This window comes from Danio aesculapii, chromosome 14, assembly GCF_903798145.1.
Source record: "Danio aesculapii chromosome 14, fDanAes4.1, whole genome shotgun sequence".
Taxonomy (NCBI): domain Eukaryota; kingdom Metazoa; phylum Chordata; class Actinopteri; order Cypriniformes; family Danionidae; genus Danio; species Danio aesculapii.
The window spans coordinates 24,190,733-24,211,813 of record NC_079448.1 but is presented as its reverse complement, the minus strand read 5'-3'; the positions used below and the strand labels follow the sequence as shown (position 1 = coordinate 24,211,813).

The following is a 21,081-nucleotide window of genomic DNA, read 5'->3' as shown; positions in this document are numbered from 1 at the left end:
GCAATATTCCATCCTGGACAGAACAAGAGCCTGAACTAACAGTTGAGCAGCATTATCTGATAACAAAAATATAATCTCTTCATACTACAGAGCAAATCAGCACAAACTGGCAGTTTTAGCAATACATTTTAACAAAATCAAAAGGATGTGATGTTTAGACATGCTCTCGAGACACTTATTTTTATTCTCACACATGAAACAAATGCTTACAATGTTTAGAGCTAATGCAGAAAGAGATCTATTTTAACTTAAGTCCTATAATTGCAGTCTGGTTTACGAAATACTGTAACTAATATTATATGTTGCCATATTTGTGTAGTCTGACGTACTTTCAAAACATATTCTTAACTGTTGCTTTCTTACCATTTACATTGCTGTGTTATTTGTTATTAAAATGAGAAAGCATAGCACATATTTACATATTCATCTAATATGCATTCTTTATCAGGATAGGCTGCAAACGTATTTTATAACTTTTTTTTACTTCTAATAAAAGAATAAAGAACTTGTTTTTGTACAGTGTGCATTGAGTGTATCAAGGTCTTGAAACATGTTCAGCCTCTTGTACATTATTTGTGCAAGTATTAGCAATAAATGGCTGTCTGGAGTTCACCTAGCGTCCAATGCAAAAAAAAAAAGGTTTCTAAATTCTAGAGTGCCCGTTTTAAAACACTTCTGACTGAATTAAGGTCTTACTGACTAAGACATCATTTCAGTGCCTTTACCTTAAAAATGACGTAAAAAACACAATACAAACCTGCATCCCTTCTTGTCCAGAAACTCCGATTCCAACGTCTGCAGCTTGAATCATGTTCACATCATTGGCGCCGTCCCCTAAAGCGACACAACTCATAATGTATCACAACAGAAAAAACCAATGTACTTCACAAAAAGTAATCTTATAAATGATTTCAGAAACCCCTTCACCTCCAATCATAGGTTTCATTACCTACAGCGAGGGTCATGACCCTCAGTTTCTGCCGGATGACTTTGACCACGCTGCTCTTCTGCAGAGGCGTCACTCGACAGCAAAGCACTGCACGGCAGTATTTGCAGAGCTCCACAAACTGCTCCACCAGGTCGTCCGATAGGGCGTGGTTCAGAGTTGGCCCATCAATTACCAGCCCAATACTGGGCTCCATCAGTGGGTCAGTGAATGTAGAATTATAACCCCTGAACTGGGGGTCCAAACCAAGTCCGCCCCGGGTTCGTCGCACCTCGCTCAATGTGTCTTCTAATCGCATTTTACACACCGACTGCAACATAAAAAGACTTCTGTCAAAAAAAAAATCTGAAGTATCACATTTATGACAATTATTGCTGTTCAAAAGTTTGATCTTGGCAATTTTTGATCATGTTTAGCTTGCAGTATGCGCACCATATTAATTAGTCAAAAATACAACTAATTAACCAGGTTTTAAGTAATAAAGTAATATTGTTTTGACGCTGCAAAACTTCCAAGTAACTAATTATTCATTCATTTTCTTTTCGACTAAGTCCCTTTATTAATCTGGGGTCACCACAACGGAATGAACCACCAACTTATCCAGCATATGTTTTATGCAGCGGATGCCCTTCCAAGCGCAACCCATCACTGGAAAACACATATACACTCTCATTCACACTCATACACTACGGACAATTTTAGCTAACCCAATTCACCTATACCGCATGTCTTTGGACTTGTGGAGGAAACCGGAGCACCCGGAGGAAACCCACGTGAACGCAGGGAAAACATGCAAACTCCACACAGAAATGCCAACTGACCCAGCTAGGGCTCGAACCAGAAACCTTCTTGCTGTGAGGCGACAGCACTACCTACTGTGTCGCCCAAGTAACTAATTATTCATTTTTAATTCCTCTATTCTCTTGACTTTGACTTTTTTTATTATCCACTAGTGAAAATGTGTCTTTGGCTTCACCACATAATTACATTCAACATCAACACGTCACATAAAAACCCACAAAACAATACATTTAACATCACATATGCCATAAAAACATAACACAAGTAACCCAACTCATACTCAAATCCCAATGTTTAAAATTCTACTGGCAGTTATCACAAATGACATTTGATACAAAGTTTTCCTTTCCCTTTTTGAAGGCAAAAGCTGAAATGTTGTATGTAAAGGATGGGGAAAACTTCAATAATGACATCAGCTTTCTGTTTAATTCTCATTTGATAAATTTCATTCAATTGTCTTGAATACTTCAATTGTTATTTATAAGTTTGTCCAAATTTGCTTTATAAGATTTATTTTTTAAATCCAGTCAACATTTAGAATCTCTAGAATAGATTTGAAAATAAATCATCACTTAGTGCAGTTTATTTATAAACTGATTTCGAGAGGATCACATGCTTATGATTGATCACAGCTGGTCCTGCATTAGCCAATTCACGATTCACCAATCAGACTATACCTAGGTCACCACAAATAATCTAAGTTCCATACCACAGTCATCTTCGTTTTGAAGAATCCCCCCTTCCACCCCTACTTCTAGATGGGACGGCAGCCCAGTGGTTAGCACTGTTGCCTCACAGCAAGAAGATCACTGGTTCTAGTCCTTATCAAGCCAGTCAACGTTTCTGTGCAGAGTTTACATGTCCTTGCGTGGGTTTCCCCTGGGTCCCTCGTTTTCCTTCCACCATCCAAAAACTTGCTACTTAAGTTAATTGACTAATCCAAATCGGCTCAAGCTCCCCTCTCACCTTGCAAACCAGAGAGAGAGCCCTGGGCTCGAGGATCTTATGGCTCAGGGCTCTCTCCAAGAACAGCATGCCAAACCTGCTTTATAATCAATCAACAGCACATCAAGTGTCAACTCTTGAAACAAAATAAAAGTATAATTTTACCAAATTAAGTCCAAGCAGGAATATCAATCCAACTAACATATTTTTGCTGTTCCAACATTTTAATAATTGGTGTTTTTACAGTGTTTACAATTAAATGTTATTTATTACAATGATTAAAGCTGAATTTTCGGATGATATTACTCCAGTTGTTAGTGTCACGTGATCCTGTTTTAATGAAAGTTCAAAGGAACAGCATTTATTTGAAAATAAATTGTATAAATTCTTTGCTGTCCCTTTTACAGCAATGCATCTTTGTTGAATAAAAGTATTACATTTCATGAACAAAAATTGTACTGACCTTTTAGTGTACCTACTATTTAATTTATTATTTTCCATCCATTTTTCAGTCAAAATCATTTTAAAGATAATGGACTAAAATTGTAGACAAGAACAAAATGTCTCGCCGTGATGTCAGCAAGAGATTTCCCTTCATGTTTTCAGTTTTTTTCCTGAAGATCAACTGCTTTCATCCTTATCGCAGGTGTCTTGTGGTACACGTTTGAGTGACGTCACATCAAGTTGTCAGCATTTCAAATCTTATCTAACACAACATTACCTAAGTGTAGCAATGACAGCACAACCTCATTAATATTCATGAGCTGAGACATGCCATGTCACGAAGCCGCATCCGCCCTGCACTTCACTGCTTTATGTTTTAACATGACTGCTTTCAGAATATATCTGGGTTATGTCTAAATTAACTTTTCATGTTACATAAATGGCTTATGATTCCCTCATTTCCAAACAGATTCCATTTGAGGGATGAACTAAGATGACAAATAATCTTGTACCTTAGGTAAAAAAACCTACTAGGACAACAAAAAAAAGAAGGTTTTAGATGCATAAGATGATGCGATTTCATAAAATGTGCGTAAAACAATATGTGTGAGTCTTCAGGAAGGGATTTAATGTTGAAATGAAACTACAACGGTTTCCTGCCCTCCTCAGAAGTGTGAAAATGGGATTACAGAGCAGCAATATGAGCCATTCAAAATGGTGAATGCACTTTTTCTCAGCTCTCTTAAACACAGACTCAGGCAGACTTGAAATGAAAAACAGCATATCTGACAAATTGTTGCAAGCGCATTTATGTGTTTGAACACGCTAAGCAGAACTTCACTCTTGAGGGGATGAAGCCGTGTAACACTGAAGCCTCTGTTGTCCCAGATAAACCAATTAACCCTTTTCCTTTTGTACCGCTTCACTGTTTTAAATCCTAAAAAACACTTGCAACATATGAAAAATGCTCAGCTACTCTTAATGGCCTGATTAATCCTGTTAAATGACCCGGTTAAAGTATGTTAAAGTACCCCTATTATTGTATAATCAAAGGTTCCTAATTTTGTGTCTCCTGAAATAGGTTTAACTTAATTCAAGGTCAAAAAACATGAAATTTAATTATTTACATTGCAGTATCTTTTTTTGGTTCAAGGACCTGGTCTCTAAACACATCCTTTTGTGTTCTAATTGGTCAGATCTTCCAGTCCGTTGTGATTGGTCTAGTCTTTACAGCATGTCTTAGAAGCCAAATGCTCATTACCATATCTGAATTGAAGTTTCTAAGGGGCTGTTCACATGACAACATTTTCAGCCAAAAGAATCTCCTGGAGTATGTGGTAGTGTTGTTGTTGCTCAGTTGTTTGGTAATGTTTAATTTTGGATTTATTTAAATGTGGATCATTTGGAAAAAATTGTTGTGTAAATCAAACTTGGGTCACCAAACTTGTTCCTTGAGGGTCGGTGCCCTACAGATTTTAGCTTCAACTCTAATCAAACACACCTGAACAAGCTAATCAAGGTCTTACTAAGTATACCTTAAACATCCAGGCAGGTGTGTTGAGGCAAGTTGGAGCTAAACTCTGCAGGGACACCGGCCCTCCAGGACAGAGATTGGTGACCTCTGGTGTAAATAGTAATTTGGTAATTTTCATTCATTCATTCATTCATTCATTCATTCATTCATTCATTCATTCATTCATACATTCATTCATTCATTCATTCATTTATTCATTCATTCATTCATTCCTTCAGTCATTCATTCATTCATTCATTTTCTTTTTGGTGTAGTCTCTTTATTAATCTGGGGTCGCCACAGCGGAATGAACCGCCAGCTTATCCAGCATATGTTTTACGCAGCGGATTGCCTTCCAGCTGCAACCCATTACTGGGAAACACCCATACACTCTCATTCACACACACATACTCATACACTATGGACAGTTTAGCTCACCCAATTCACCTATTTTTGGGCAGTGGGGGAAATCGGAGCACCCAGAGGAATCCAACGTGAACATGCAAACTCCACACAGAAATGACCCAGCTGAGGCTCAAATCAGTGACCTTCTTGCTGTGAGGCGCCAGCGCTACCCACTGCGCCACTGCGTCACCCCATTTGGTAATTTTGTTTTTCAAAATATACAATGTTGTGTTTATTATGCTATTTTCTTTAAAAATAAATATTATTTTAAAAGAATGCTTATTATTATTATTGCTTTATTTCTGCCTTATTACAGCATTATTACAACTTTATTACAGCAGTGTTACTATTTTATTAGAGCATTATTACTGCTTTATTACAGCTTTAGCGAAGCTTTATTATTGAATTGCTTTTACAGCATTAATACTACTTTATTATAACATTATTAGTGATGTATTGCTGCTTTATTATAGCTTTATTAGTTTTTACTGCATTAATAATGCTTTACTACTTATTACTGCATAATGATGTATTGCTGCTTTATTATAGCTTTATCAGTTTTTACTGCATTAATAATGCTTTATTACTTATTACTGCTTAATTACAGAATTATTATTAAATTACACAAAAAAAGTGTTGCATGCAAAACTGTTGCAAACAATTTATTTGTGTTGAATTTAAGCAAACAAATTAAATTTAATAATGTTCAACTTAATTTGTTTGTTTAAATTCAGCCCAAATAATTTGTTTACAACCACTTAACCTAAAAAAAATTGAGTAAATCCAAGGAATCATCTTTGAAAATTTTTTTTCAATGTAGTATTGCTTTATTACTGCTTTGTTAATGCAGTGTTACTGTATTTTACTGCTTTATTGCAGCTTTATTTCCACATAAGTGTTTGGTACTGCATTATTACAGCTTTATTACTGCTCTATTACAGCATTGCTACTATACTATTACAGCTTTATAATTGCTTTTTTACTGCATTATTACTACTATAATACAGCTTTATCACAGATCTGTCACCACATTAGTATTGCTTTAATACATCATTATTTTGGCTGCATTATTATAGCTTTATTACTGCATTATTACAGCTATGTTGCTGCATTATTACTGCTTTATTACAGCTTTATTGCTGCTTTTTATTATCTTAGTTACTACTTTATTACAGCTTTAGCACAGCTTTATAATTGAATTGCTTTTACAGCATTAATACTACTTTATTATAGCCTTATTAGTGATGTATTAATGCTCTGTTATAGCTTTGTTAGTTTTTACTGCTTTATTACTGCCTTATTACTGCATCACTAATGATTTATTACAGCTTGATTACTGAGTTAGTATTGCTTTATTACTGCACTGTTACTGCATTTTTACAGCTTCATTACCACATTATTGTTCATACTGCATTATTAATGCTTTATTACGGCATTATTACAGCTTTATTACAGCTTTGTTATTACTTTATTACAGCATCGTCACTACTTTATTACAGCTTTATTACAGCATTATTACAGCTTTTTTACTAATCAATCATATTTTACTGCTTTATTACAGCTGTATTTCCACATTATTGTTTAGTACTGCATTATTACAGCTTTATTACTACTATATTACAGCTTTGTTACTATATTACTAAAGCTTTATTACTGCTTTATTACAGCTTTACTACTTTATTACAGCATTGTTACTATTACAGCATTATTACAGCTTTATTACTGCTTTATTACAGCTGTGTTATTACTTTAATACAGCATTGTTACTACTTTATTACAGCTTTACTACTTTATTACAGCATTATTACAGCTTTATTACTGCTTTATTACAGCTTTGTTATTACTTTATTACAGCATTGTTACTACTTTATTACAGCTTTATTAAAGCATTACTGCTGCATTATTACAGCTTTACTACTTTATTACAGCATTATTACAGCTTTATGACTGCTTTACTACATTATTACAGCATTACTACAGCTTTATTACTGCATTATTACAGCTTTATTACAGCTTTACTACTTTATTACAGCATTGTTACTACTTTATTACTGCACTACTACAGCTTTATTACTGCATTATTACAGCTTTATTACTTTATTACAGCATTGTTACTACTTTGTTACAGCTTTATTACTGCATTATTACAACTTTATTACAGCATTACAGCTTTATTACTGCTTTATTACAGCTTTGTCATTACTTTATTGCAGCATTAATACCGCTTTAATACTGCATAAGTATTGTTTTTATTACACATTATTACAGCTTTATCACTGCTCTATTACAGCTTTGTTACTACTTTATGCAGTTTTATTATTGCATTATTACTGTTTTATAACTGCATTCATATTGCTGCTTTTTATAGCTTCAATACTACATTTCATATCACAGAATGAGGAAGAAATCATACTATTTTATATAAAGGGTCAGTCAATTACCATGCCAATGCAAGTATACTTAAATCATGAGAATTTTTTTTTTCTTTGTGACGCAATCATTTGTTTTGTTCACAACTCTCAATTTATTATTTATTAATGGTCCCACTTTATATTAAGTGGCCTTAACTAATATGTACTTACACTGAAATTAATAATTAGTTACCATGTAATTATCATGTAAATACATGGATTTATTGTGCACTTATGCTTGATTAAATACCTGTATGTAATTACATCTGTAATTAACTTCTGTAATTATATTTGTAAATACACTGTTGACCATCCCTTACACCTTAACCCACCCTTAAACCTACCCATACCACCAAACCTGTCCATAACCCTACCCCTATCCCAACTCAAGAGCGCCACAAGTGTTCTCAAATACATTATAAACACAGTAAGCACATTGTATTTATTTTTTTATGCAAGTACAAAGTAGTTAAGGAGACTTAATATAAAGTGGGACCTAATTAATTAATTATTTTTATAAAATAAAATAATAAAATGGAAAAAAATATATTTTTTCTCCAAATACAAAGGATGTTTTAGTGGATATATCATTATGATTGCTATATATGTTTTTTTTTTTTCATTTCTGTGCAAATAACTGCATTTATTTATACACTTTGATCTTTACATTTTTTCAGACCTGTCACAATCACAAACAGCTACATCCATATGATGGTAACATCCAAAAAGCATAATGAGGCACTTAAATGCCATGCGTTAAATAATTCTTCTGATGAAGCTGGTTGACTAACAGAGGTCAAGTCACTGTAAGCAACAACATTGTAAAAGCATTGGTTAGCTGGCATTGAGTCAGCCAGATCAGATACCTTCTTGTTTGTGGTGAAAGTGAACACCAGGTCTTCATGGTCCAGCAGCTTGCAGGAGTAAGCGATGTTGACAGCCGTCTCGGGTTTGTCTCCTGTCAGTACCCAAACCTGCATGCCAGCCCGTCTCAGAGCCTGGATTGTTTCTGGGACGTTTTCTTGGAGCCGGTCTTCAATGCCAGTTGCTCCTGTGGGCACACAAGGTATACCATGTCACCAAACTGTGAAGATGCTTACCGTAGGACTGACTTTGAAAGTTACACTAAAATATATCTGTTAATTAACAGTTTCCATATTTTAATTGATTTCAATTTCCATATTAAGTGCTTTCCGTTTACTTACAGTTGTGAATTGCATTACAGGACCTAGGTCTCTGCTCTGTTGCCTTTTGATGTTAAGAATAGTTTAAAAAAAAATCTACAGCTTATCAGTGACTTTCATTGACATTTTAGTATTTTCAAATAATATAATGTATAAGAAATAGTATAAAGAAATCAGTCTATAAAATAAAAAAAATTTACTGGCAATTTATTACATGGTATTTGTATTGTATTATACCTAGGCCTGTCACGATATCTATTTTTTGTTGTACAATGTATTGCACCAAAATATAATGTGTTAACAATATTATTGTCATTTTGAGACCAATTTATGCCACTCATTTTATAATACCAGAATGACAATAAAATAAGCATCATAATGCAAGTACACTCTTCCAAAAACACATCATATTTTATTCTTAAGACTATTTCATTTAAGTGTCGTCTTTTTTTTTAACAATTTACTAATTAGGCATTGGAATCAGAATTTCAAAATGTATATCCTAAACAAAGAAAATAATAATAAATGTTAATAAATGTGCAAGGTTAAAAGTAACCAAGGCTGTGATATCTACTACCAGATATATGTTCAGTTGTCAGACACCCACATGAAAATATTCTACAGTTATTTATAGTAAATACTATAGTGTTCTTTTTAATCATACTGACACTCCAATAGAGATAGAGAGGTTGTGCAATCAGCTAAAATATTGCTTGATTTGGTTTGCGCAATATATATTGCATCACCAAAAATGATTGAGGTCATGTCTATGTGTTGTGCGATAATTCGATATATTGATTATTGTGACAAGCCTAAATATGCAACACCAACCCAGACAATATATCACTTTAAACTATTACAAATATTACCAAAAGTCACTTTTTGAACTTTTCAAGGTTAAAAGTTCTAGGAGGAAAAATCGAGGTTCTATAATACAATACAAAAGCATAAATAAGCTGTGAAAAATGAAAAATAAAAACATGAATAAAAAATATGTGAAACTGCTAATTTAAAGATAATTTTACAGTGTATTTTAGTTATTATGACATAATTATTTTGTGTTTTTTACAGAAGATAATATACAGAGAGATTTGTTAGTGTTTAAAATTAAGTTATGATTATTTTTTATGCATGTGTGCATTTTGGAGAGGTAATCGTTCAGACACATTCGGAATAATTAAAACATTTGTGGAAACCAATTATCTGAAAACATTTAACTACATTTAACTACATAGGTTAGAATGAAGTTAGAAGTTATGTTTTTAATTTGTACTAAACAAATGAATTAACCAGAACAAGTTGCTTGCATAAATATCTAGAATAAATATTAACTCAAAGTGTAAAGGATAAGTGCATTGGAATATCAATGAAGGGAGCACAGATTATACCCAACAGAGTGAGGTTGTTCTCGATGCAGTTTGCAGTCTCCATGAGGCGTTCTTCTTTCTCGTCGATGGCTGACAAAGCCTCTTGTCTACAAGTAAACCAGGCCTTGAACTCCTGTTCACTGATAACCTTCAAAGAATAAATGAGCGAGACTGTTCAGCAGTTTTCAAATATAGTTGGTTTTAATGTATACATTTGTATACAAACTCTACCTTTTTGGCAAAGCACAGTGTTCGTAATCCATCCCTGGCGTACATGTCAAGGTCTTTTTGAGTTCTCACAGCGATTTGCTTCGCTGCACTCTCAACTGGTGAAATATTTGTGGAAAACAAATGACACATGCAACATAGGCTCATTCTAAAAACGTAGCCCTATGTACATTTCTGGAGATCATGAATTATGTAACCAGAGCTTCGTATGGCGGCATTTTGGCTTTAAAACGAACGCTACAGGGTTTTATGACGCTGTTTCTTTTCTCGCTTACCAGCTGATCACTCCGTATGAAAGGCTTTCCCACTGTTACCATTTTGTCCAGTTAGCTCGTCATGTATATTGGTGGACTTGAGACACATTGAGGAGTTGACCACAACGACGGGGTTGGAGTTCGGCAAATAACGGTTCCAGAAAGTGGGTAAGACAAAAACAGAAATCAAAAAATAAAATAAACAATTATATAAAAGGGTGAGAATGTGGTAAAATAGGAAAACGCAGTAGAAATCAGGCGAGGGCTTTTCTTTTTTTTGCATTGCTTTTTAAATCACTTCAATTGGGTTTAGGGAAGGAGGAGGGTGGGTCAGTCGACAGCGGCCTCTGGTGGATTTAAGTGAAAACAGCAGAAATAAATGGGACTCGCAGCAAATATATGAGATCTCAAAAAGTGTACACAGCGGTCTCTTTTGATTCGTGAAAACAAAAACTGCAAAAAAATGCAGCTCCTGGGATGTATTTGGCGCTCTCCAGAAATGTATAAATGGGTTCCATAAATGTAATTAATGCAATGTGTCAATATAAAATAAATGTGTGATGTTGCAAAAAACTTAACACTGCATCATGGTTTCTGACAAAATATTAAGCAGCAAATAATCAAATTAAATGATTTCTGAAGAATAATGTGACACTGAAAACTGAAGTAATGATGCTGGGAATTCTGCTTTGAAAACACAGGACAAAATACACTAAAATATATTCAGATAAAATAAACTTGTGGTTTATGCAATATGATTTCACAACATGACAGTTTTACTGTATTCATGATCAAATAAAGACATCATTACACTCAAAAATGTGTACACAGACATTTTAGTAGTAGTAGTAATTTGTGTCATAAAAGAGATAGTTCACCCAAAAATAAAAATCATCTCGTCATTTCTTCAGTTAAGATATTTTTTTTAAATTTGGTCGCTGGGACCCATTTACTTCCTTCAATTTTTTCTTGGGCGACGCTTTGGTGCAGTAGGTAGTGCTGTTGCCTCACAGCAAGAAGGTCGCTGGTTTGAGCCTCAGCTGGGTCAGTTGGCGTTTCTGTGTGGAATTTGCATGTTCTCCCTGCGTTCGCGTGGGTTTCGTCCGGGTGCTCCGGTTTCCCCCACAGTCCAAAGACATGCGGTACAGGTGACTTGGGTAGGCTAAAATTGTCCGTAGTGTATGAGTGTGAATGAGTGTGTGTGGATGTTTCCCAGAGATGGGTTGTGGCTGGAAGGGCATCCGCTGCGTAAAAACATGCTGGATAAGTTGGCGATCCATTCCGCTGTGGCGACCCCGGATTAATAAAGGGACTAAGCCGAAAAGAAAATGAATGAATGAATGAATGATTTTTTTCCTAATATGAAAGTCAGTGAGTCTCAGCAACCAGCATTCTTCAAAATAGAACAGAAGAAATGTGTTTTGAATAAGAGGGGGTTTGTATCTCTTTAGAACAAAAGCGTACCATTAAGCTACCAATGTGAACCTGTTAGGTACAAAAGTGTAACTATTAAAAATGTACTGCCCCATTGACAGGTTGTGTGCCCTTATTTCTGAGGATGTAGAAACCTCAAACTATTAAATCATGTATGTTGCCTTAATGTATTTGATCTGACTGAATATTTCATGCTCACCTGAGAAAACATTCCCCAGTTTCTCCATAACAGCTGAATCAGCTCCTTTAGTGTACATGATGATTTCATTTGTGTGCGGGTGACGTACTATAATGGACATCCTCCTCCGCGTCGAGTCGAAGGTCAAGACGTCCAACACCTCAAACTTCAGCAACGTTTCATTGGGCAGCTTGACAGTCACATAACGAGGAGTGCGTTCGACCATGGTGAACCCATAAGCCTTTGCTGCGTGTATCAGAGCGGCCTCATCTGGACTGTGGGCCTCATAACACACCTCTTCTGACCCCGACAGACTGCGTTTATCCTTGCCTTCACTTGAAATGACCTTCTGGCCCGGCCTGGAGTTTGAGACACTGGAGATGTGAAATGTGTCTGGCTCATCTTCGTCTATGGCGAAGGGATCTGCCAGTGTCTCTCCGTTTCTCTTAAACCTCATAGAGGAGAAAAACTTTTGCACAGAGCTTATTTTGAACCACTGTCCCATGTTGTGACTTGAACTTCCAGAGTATGAGGAGTTACAATGGCCTTTGACCTGGAAAAGAAAACATTTACTTGTTTTAAAGATGATTTATATAATACTTTGTGCGATATTATTGCTTTATTACAGCCTTTTTACTGCATTAGTACTACTTTATTACTGCTTAATTACAGCTTTATTACTGATTTATTACTGCATTACTGTCTAATTACAGCTTTATTACTGCATTAATAATTCTCTATCACTGCATCATTACTGCTTAATTTCACATTAGTATTGTTTTAATACAGTGTTATTACTGCTTTATAACGCATTAGTACTGCTTTATTACGGCATTTACAACAGCTTTATTGCTGCTATACTACAACACGAGCACCGCTTTTTAAAGTGTTATTACTGCTTTATTACTGCTCTACTACAGTGTTATTACTGCTTTATTACAGCGCTACTATTGCTTTTTGCAGTGTTATTACTGCTTTATTACAGTGCTAATGTTTTATTTGTATTATTACTGCTTTATTACAGTGTTATTACTGCTTCAATACTGCTCTATTACATCATTATTACTGTTTTATTAGCGTTATTACTGCTTTATTACAGCTTTATTTTGTATTAATATTGCTTTATTACAGAATTTATAAAGCTTCATTACTGAACTACTACAGCATTAGTACTGCTTTTTTACAGTGTTATTACTGCTTTATTACTGCTGTATTACAGCGTTATTACTGTTTTATGAGTGCTATTACTGCTTTATTACAGCTTTATTTTGTATTAGTATTGTTTTATTACAGCATTCATACAGCTTTATTGCTGCTCTATTACAACATTATAACTCTATTAATACAGTGTTAATACTGCTTTATTAGGCATAAGTACTGCTTTATTATGGCATTTATAACAGCTTTATTACTGCTTTATTACAACACTAGTACTGCTTTCTTAAAGTGTTATTACTGCTTTATTACTGCTCTACTACAGCGTTATTACTGCTTTACTGCTATATTACGGCTAAACTGTTTTATTAGTGTTATTACTGCTTTAGTACAGCTTTTTTGTATTAGTATTGCTTAATTACTGCGTTTAAAAAGCTTTATTGCTGCTCTACTACAGCATTAGTACTGTTTTATTACAATGTTATTACTGCTTTATTACAAATTAGTATTGCTTTATTGCTGCATTTATTACTGCTTTAATACAGCTCTATTATGGCATTATTACTGTTTTATTACGATGTTATTACTGCTTTATCACTGCTCTAATACAGTGCTATTACTGCTTTTATAACTGTTTTATTACGCATTAGTATTGCTTTATTATAGTATTTATTACTGCTTTATTAGTGTTACTACTGCTTTATTACAGCTTTATTATAGATTTATTAAGTATTAGCATTGCTTTATTACTGCATTTATTACAGCATTTTCTTGCTGCATTATTATTGATTATTACAGCATTTATTAAAGTTTTTTACTGCTCTACTACAGCATTAGTACTGGTTTTTATAGTGTTATTACTGCTTTATTACAGCTTTGTTACTCAGTATTTCTTTATTACTGCATTTATTCAGCTTTATTTAACATTAGTATTTCTTTATTACTGCTTTATTACTGCATTAGTATTGCATTATTACTGCTTTATTACAGTTCTACTACAGCTTTATTACTGTTTTATTGCGGTGTTATTACTGCTTTGTCAGCTTTTTTACGCATTAGAATTACATTATTACAGCTATTTGCACACTGATGTGTGTGTGTGTGTGTGTGTGTGTGTGTGTGTGTGTGTGTGTGTGTGTGTGTGTGTGTGTGTGTGCGTGTGTGTGTGTGTGTGTGTAATTCAGCAGAAAAAAATTTAACTAAATAAGTTATACAGTTATAACCTATAGCCTTATTGGTTCAATTTCATGTAAGTGACAAACACCCTATAATGATATTTGAAAAACAATATTATATATTATATACATCTTATATTTGTTAATAGCCCATTAGTGGAGGGAGAGTCTTATCCTACTTGAAAACCAAAAAACATGATGTAAAATGTTGGCCCTCCAGCCAATCAAACACTTCCAGTGGCTTCAACGCCTGCTTGAATGTGTTTTAGAAAGCAATGAGGAATCCATCACTAAAAACCCATTCCTGAGAAGATAAATCCAATTTTCTGTAAAACTGTGTTTAGTTAATGATTCTAAAGCTGAAATATTGCAAATATTAAAACTGAGTCCATGCCGTCACACGGCACTCTAATCCGCTAATAATCTAGTTCTTCAGGTGCTGCGGATACGCATTCATTGTGACTGCCTCTTAAGTTGTGATGGACCCAGGGTGATACAATCATGCTCCATTGGTAATCAACTTAATTAATGTTGACCCAATGTCTTTGAATGTCTCAGTGCTACAGGTCTGGGGCCAAATATAATTTCTACCCTGGACAAAGTGCTTTGCTCGGGGTCCTCAAGTGCAATTTGGGAAATTAGCACTGACCAGCAGTGAAGGATACTCAGCTACACTAAACTTCTCTCTCAGACTCAACTCATTACAGACGTGTGGGGGGACGCCGTCCGCCTGACTGATGAAAAATCTAATTGCCTGGACCAAGTGAGCCATTGGCGCTTGCTCGAGAATTAAAATGTAGTAATTATAAAACAAACCACCGGGCTGCGAAGCACTAGCCAAAGTTGAATTAGTCATGCAGGGGCAGTAATAAAATATCTCGGGGCAACGGGACTGCGGCCACAGGTACTCAGTGTGCAAGAGGCATAATTTACATGGTGGGCTATTATAGTTATTGTTTTGACATGAGGGCAGTTTTTTATTTACTGTGAGTCAGAGAGCTAAGCATGTCGCCAAACCCTTTCAGCTCCAGCAAGGTCAGTGGTGTCAAGCGTGCTCACACTCTGACTTTGGGCCATCAGTGTGCAAATATTCTAGACTTCTGACTTATTTATCTCCGTTCATATTTAGATTTTTTTCTGAATTCTTTATTAGCATCTCATAATTCTGACTTTTTCCCAGAAATCAGATTCTCATCTCAGATTCTCTTTTATCTCCAGATTTTGAGATCCTATTCTGCAATTATGACTTCTGAATTCAGAATATATATTGAATTTATCTTTTGGAACAAGATGAATTGACATCTTGTTATTCTGAATTTTATTCCCTAATTTTAAAGATGCAGTATGTAAGTTTGACACCCAGTGGTTGAACTAGGTATAACATTCCTGTATCAAAACAAAAAAAAAGTGCAGGTCGCCAGGTTGAAAAACGAGTCTGACGATCAAGCTTAAAGTCATGTTCTAAATTAAAGCAACGGTATACGATAGAAGAAATATTTTCCATATTAAAAGGAGCTTTTGTTCTAACCAACACCTCAAATTGATATATTAGAATGTTTTGCAGCTGAACAACAGGACAAACTGACAGTGCTTTGTACTTCAGGTACACCTCATGTGCTTTATTCAGTGTTAAATGCTAATAATGTGAGTTTGAATGCCATTTTACATGACATTTATTGCCATACTACTGAAAGCAGCAGCAGATACCTCGGATCCTGAAAAATAAAATAAACCGTTTGAAATGGAACTTTAAAACTGTGAGTCAAAACCATGTATTGGCATATCAGCATGTATATTTAATAATGTTAAAGAGTTTAAATATGTATTAATTAGATTAGAAATCTTACTGTTTCGTGAGTGAGTGCGTATTCTGTGCTTCTGAATGGCTGTGTCATCTAGTGCAAACAGCCAAATTGCTTATCACTACAAATCTCCTCACGTAGCCTGTTGTTAGGACACGGGATTACAATAAAACCTGCTCACCTAATGTTTACACTCATAATATTTATATTATTTGCTAATTAATAACCTAATGCGGAACTCTGAATCTGCGTCTCATTTCTGAATCTGCTACTGTCCACCGGAGGTCGCATTTTTAATTCAATTCAATTCACCTTTATTTGTATAGCGCTTATACAATGTAGATTGTGTCAAAGCAGCTTCACATAAAAGGTCATAGTAAATTAGAGCAGTGTAGTTCAGTTTTAAGTTTAAATTCAGTTCAGTTTAGCTCAGTTCAGTGTGGTTTAAAAATCACTACTGAGAGTCCAAACACTGAAGAGCAAATCTAACGATGCGCAGCTCTACAGATCCCGAACCATGCAAGCCAGTGGCGACAGCGGCGAGGAAAAAACTTCACCAATTGACGAAAGTGAAGAAAAAAACCTTGAGATTTGGTAATGGACCCATGCTTTGAGAGCCATTCTGAATGAATGAATGAATGAATGAATGAATGAATGAATGAATGAATGAATGATATACGCAGTTTTCCAACAAGGCAACCTGGGGTGCTAAAATATAATTGGCTCAACTGGCAGTGAGCAGGTTAAAAGAACCAAAACAAAGACAGCTGTTCCGGCACGGAAAACACACTTTCAAAGCAGAATATCTGACTTCAGAATGTTCACTTAGCATGTTTCTGAAACATATGCAAACATATTATGGTGTTTTTATGATTTAGAAGAGTCAAAAACGTACATACAGCACCCTTAAATTTACACCTTTTTAAAATTAAAATCTAACTTTTCTCAAAGTTTATATTTTGCGCTTTGTTTTCTCAGAATTCAGACTCAACATCAGGCTGATTTTTTATGTATTCATAATTTGATATTCTGATATTTTCTCAGAATTCTGAGTATTTAGTAGCACTTTGGATTAAAAAAGTCCAATTATAAATAAAATGTGTGTTTACATCTCTAATTTTTTTCAGATTTCTAAAAATATGCTCCAAACTAGTTTCTTAGAATTCTGACTTCATATTTAAAAAATAAAATTAATAATAATAAATTTAATAATAAAATTATAATAAAATTAAGATTAATGTGAATCTGTGGGCAGGATGTTTATAAATCATTGTGCATTGAAAGCCCTAGCCATTATCAATAGAGAATGTAGAGAATGGCTTAATGCAGTAAATATATTCACCCTTTTTTCTGGGCTTATTTCAGAGACTGATACATTCTTACATGCTGTTTACACATTGAGTCATCAAGCATTAGCCATTAATATATCTTTTAAAAAGCCAGAGGGTAAACATCTGGCAATTCAGATTTTTTTTTCCTCCAGTATTCTACACTTACTGCACATCTACCCATTTTTCTCTGAATTCTGAGTCTACGTCTCACAATTTTGACTTTATCTGGATTTTAAATGTACATCTCAACCTTCTCAGCTCCAAAAAGCTCACCCTCTGTCTCTGGGCGGTCAATGTGGAAACCACCACTGTGTTGCAGATGGCCAACGCCAAAAAAAAGTCCAGGTAGGGCCCGGTCTGAATACTCGCCATCTGATGGTCCACTTCCAGCAACAGCTTCCTGTCTGGAACCACCACTGTTTCCTGTTTGAGGAAATACAAGCGGTTAGGAGCGTGCCTGATTACATCATGCACAACAAGACCATGTGGTATCTTTCCATAGGTGGAAAATTACACGTATCATATGACAACAAAAGGCACAACGTCACATGAAGAGGCAGCGGGACGCGAGACAATCTGTACAGTATCAGTAGCCCATGTTTAATGCACCCCAGCGGCCCCATATGTCAACCGATCGAAACATAGCGGATCAGAGCCAGCATTGCTGTGCTCATAACTGACACCAAACTGCTCGGCCATCTGCAGGGCAGACCGTGAGCATGCAGGAGAATGGAGGAAAGAAGATGGGTCAACGACGAGACGTCAGGAATTATTTACTTCAGCTTCATCGTTTAAATCCATGAGGAAAATCATGGTGTCATTTCTAATAAATGACTTTTTCATTGATAGAGTACAGACTGCAGTAAAATTCAGTTGTCGCTTCATGTTTCAGTGATTAATCCTGTTCTGTATGCACAACAGAGTTTGGTCATTTACAGGCGTGATGAGCACATTTGATAGCCAGATTCTGCATTTTACAGATGGCATGCAGTGTGTTAGCAACCAAAGGAAAAAATAGTTTAATAATATGAGGCCTCTGTTTTCAACAATGAGTAATGTTGAAAAGTAACTGTACATTTTATTACAGTTGCTAGTTGATAGTTGCTACAGAGTTGCTAATTTACAGTTCACTAGTTTATAAATGCTTTATTACCTCAACTTCATTCAGTTTTGTGACCTAATCTAAAGTGAGGACTATTTATGCTTTATAAATCCCTTATAAATAACAACTAAAAGCTCAGTTTTATTCTAAACAGGAAAAAAGAAAATAAACGACTTTACACATTTCTATTAATTTGAAGATACACAAATGAAACAGTATCAAATGAAAAATAAATCTTTGCAGCCTTATCTAAAATAAAAGTACTGTACAGTTTAAACATTGCATCTTATTATATTGTTAAATTATTATATTGTTGCTGTTTTATCCAATTTGCTGAATGTATCAGTCTCTGAAATAAGCCCAGAAAAAAGAGTGAATATATTTACTGCATTAAGCCATTCTCTACATTCTCTATTGATAATGGCTAGGGCTTTCAATGCATAGTGGTTTATAAACATCCTGCCCACAGATTCACATTTATCTCAGAGTTTATTATTTTGAAACTCTAACTTTTTTTTTTTTAACAAATTCTGAATTTACAACTCTTCACAACCAAAAGTTTTGAAATTTAATCTTTTGTTGTCAAAAATTATGAATTAGTGTCTGCCTCTATTGACTTAATATCTCTTAGTCCTAACATTTATAGCAATTATAAATTCACAACTCACAGTTTCAAATCATAAATCTATTTTTTTCTTTTCGTGAATAGGTAAAAATTATAAGTTTATGTATAAGATTATACAATTAGAGTTTTTTCTCTTGTATGTGTTGCCAGATTTTGTTAGAAAACATCAAACATTAAAAAGCTCATACAGTAAACCAACATACAGTTGAGGTCAGAATCATTAGCTCCCTTGTTTATTTTATTCCCCAATTTCTGTTTAAGAGTTCAGATTTTTTCAACACATTTCTAAACATAATAGTTTTAATAACTCATTTCTAATGTGATTTCTTTTATCTTTGCCATGATGACAGTAAATAATATTTTACTAGATATTTTTTAAGACACTTCTATACAGCTTAAAGTGACATTTAAAGGCTTAACTAGGTTAACTAGGTTAATTAGGCAAGTTATTGTATAACGATGGTTTGTTCTGTAGACTATCGAAAAAAAATATAGCTTATAAGGCAAATAATTTTGACCTTAAAATGATTTTAAAAAAATTAAAAACTGCTTTTATTCTATGCTAAAATAAAACAAAAAAGACTTTCTCCAGAAGAAAAAATATTATCTGACATACTGTGGAAATTTCCCTGCTCTGTTAAACATCATTTGAAAAATTTAATAAAAAGAAAAAATTCAAAGGGTGGCTAATAATTCTGACATCAACTGTATATCCAAAACAGGGTTTCTGCAGGTTTCAAGTCAAATTTAAGACTTTTTTTAAAACCATGAAGAATGACATTTCTGACTTTTTTAGGGCTTGTATTAATTGTACTTTCATACTTTGTTAATGATTCATTTTTCATTACTGAATTAAGTATTGCATTATTTACAAAGCAGTTATTGAAACATAGATGTTTTTTTAAATCATTCAGAATGAGTTAGTAAATGATTAATAAACTATTCAAATTAACATTTATAATTCTTATTATTCAGGCATATAGTAATGGTCACTATGTTAATAAATGCTTTATTATCTCAATTTCATTCAGTTTTGTGACCTAATCTAAAGTGAGCACTATTTATGATTTATAAATCACTTATCTATCTAATCCTATTTAAAAAGTACAATTACTGTAATGTTTAAACATTACATTCTGAATGATTCTAAAAGCCACCAACTACTCTTAACTACAAATGATTTGTAAATAATGCAATACATAATTTAGTAAGGAAAAATCAGCCAGTCACACATTATGAAAGTTCAAGTATTAAGCACATTATAAATGTGCTTATAAGTCAAGAATACAGCAACTGTAGCTGCAGTTATAAACTGCTTACTAACGTTTATTAATGTAGAGTTCATGCTGAACAGATAATGAATTCACTAGATGTTAATGCTTAATAAATGATTCATAGTGTGTAATTATTAAGTGTTACCACAAATTCTAACGAGCTATTTCTTAGCCACATATTTTAAATAATGTGTCAAAACAAGCAGACCCTAGTTGTATACATAAATATTTTTCAACATAACTTTAAAAAAAAAACTAAATGTATGGACAACAGACTGTTATAATTTTAGTATCATTAGTTGGTATATGAATGTTTGTTGGAACGATTGGGTAGCTTTACATAAACAAGGGAAAATTAAGAACTGTTTAAATGATTTAAGAACTACAAGACAATATTTAAGTGAATTTAAGACTTTTTAAGGCCTAAAATTTTGTTTTTAAAATTTAAGACATCAAGGCTTTTTAAGACCCTGCAGATACCCTGCAAAATCTGTATATAAAAAAATA

At 34.1% G+C, this 21,081-nt stretch overlaps 1 protein-coding gene across 1 annotated transcript in view; it reads right to left on the bottom strand.

Annotated features, from left to right (window-relative positions):
* The window catches only part of atp10b (ATPase phospholipid transporting 10B), a 69,289-nt gene that overhangs the window by 11,721 nt on the left and 36,487 nt on the right, over positions 1-21,081 (bottom strand). The window contains exons 9-15 of the mRNA XM_056472587.1: positions 17,847-17,996; positions 12,132-12,663; positions 10,248-10,342; positions 10,038-10,164; positions 8,332-8,516; positions 950-1,256; positions 758-834 (exon numbers count right to left, since the gene is read on the bottom strand). Of these exons, the coding sequence (XP_056328562.1) occupies positions 758-834; positions 950-1,256; positions 8,332-8,516; positions 10,038-10,164; positions 10,248-10,342; positions 12,132-12,663; positions 17,847-17,996 (1,473 nt within the window). The remainder of the gene's footprint in view (positions 1-757; positions 835-949; positions 1,257-8,331; positions 8,517-10,037; positions 10,165-10,247; positions 10,343-12,131; positions 12,664-17,846; positions 17,997-21,081) is intronic.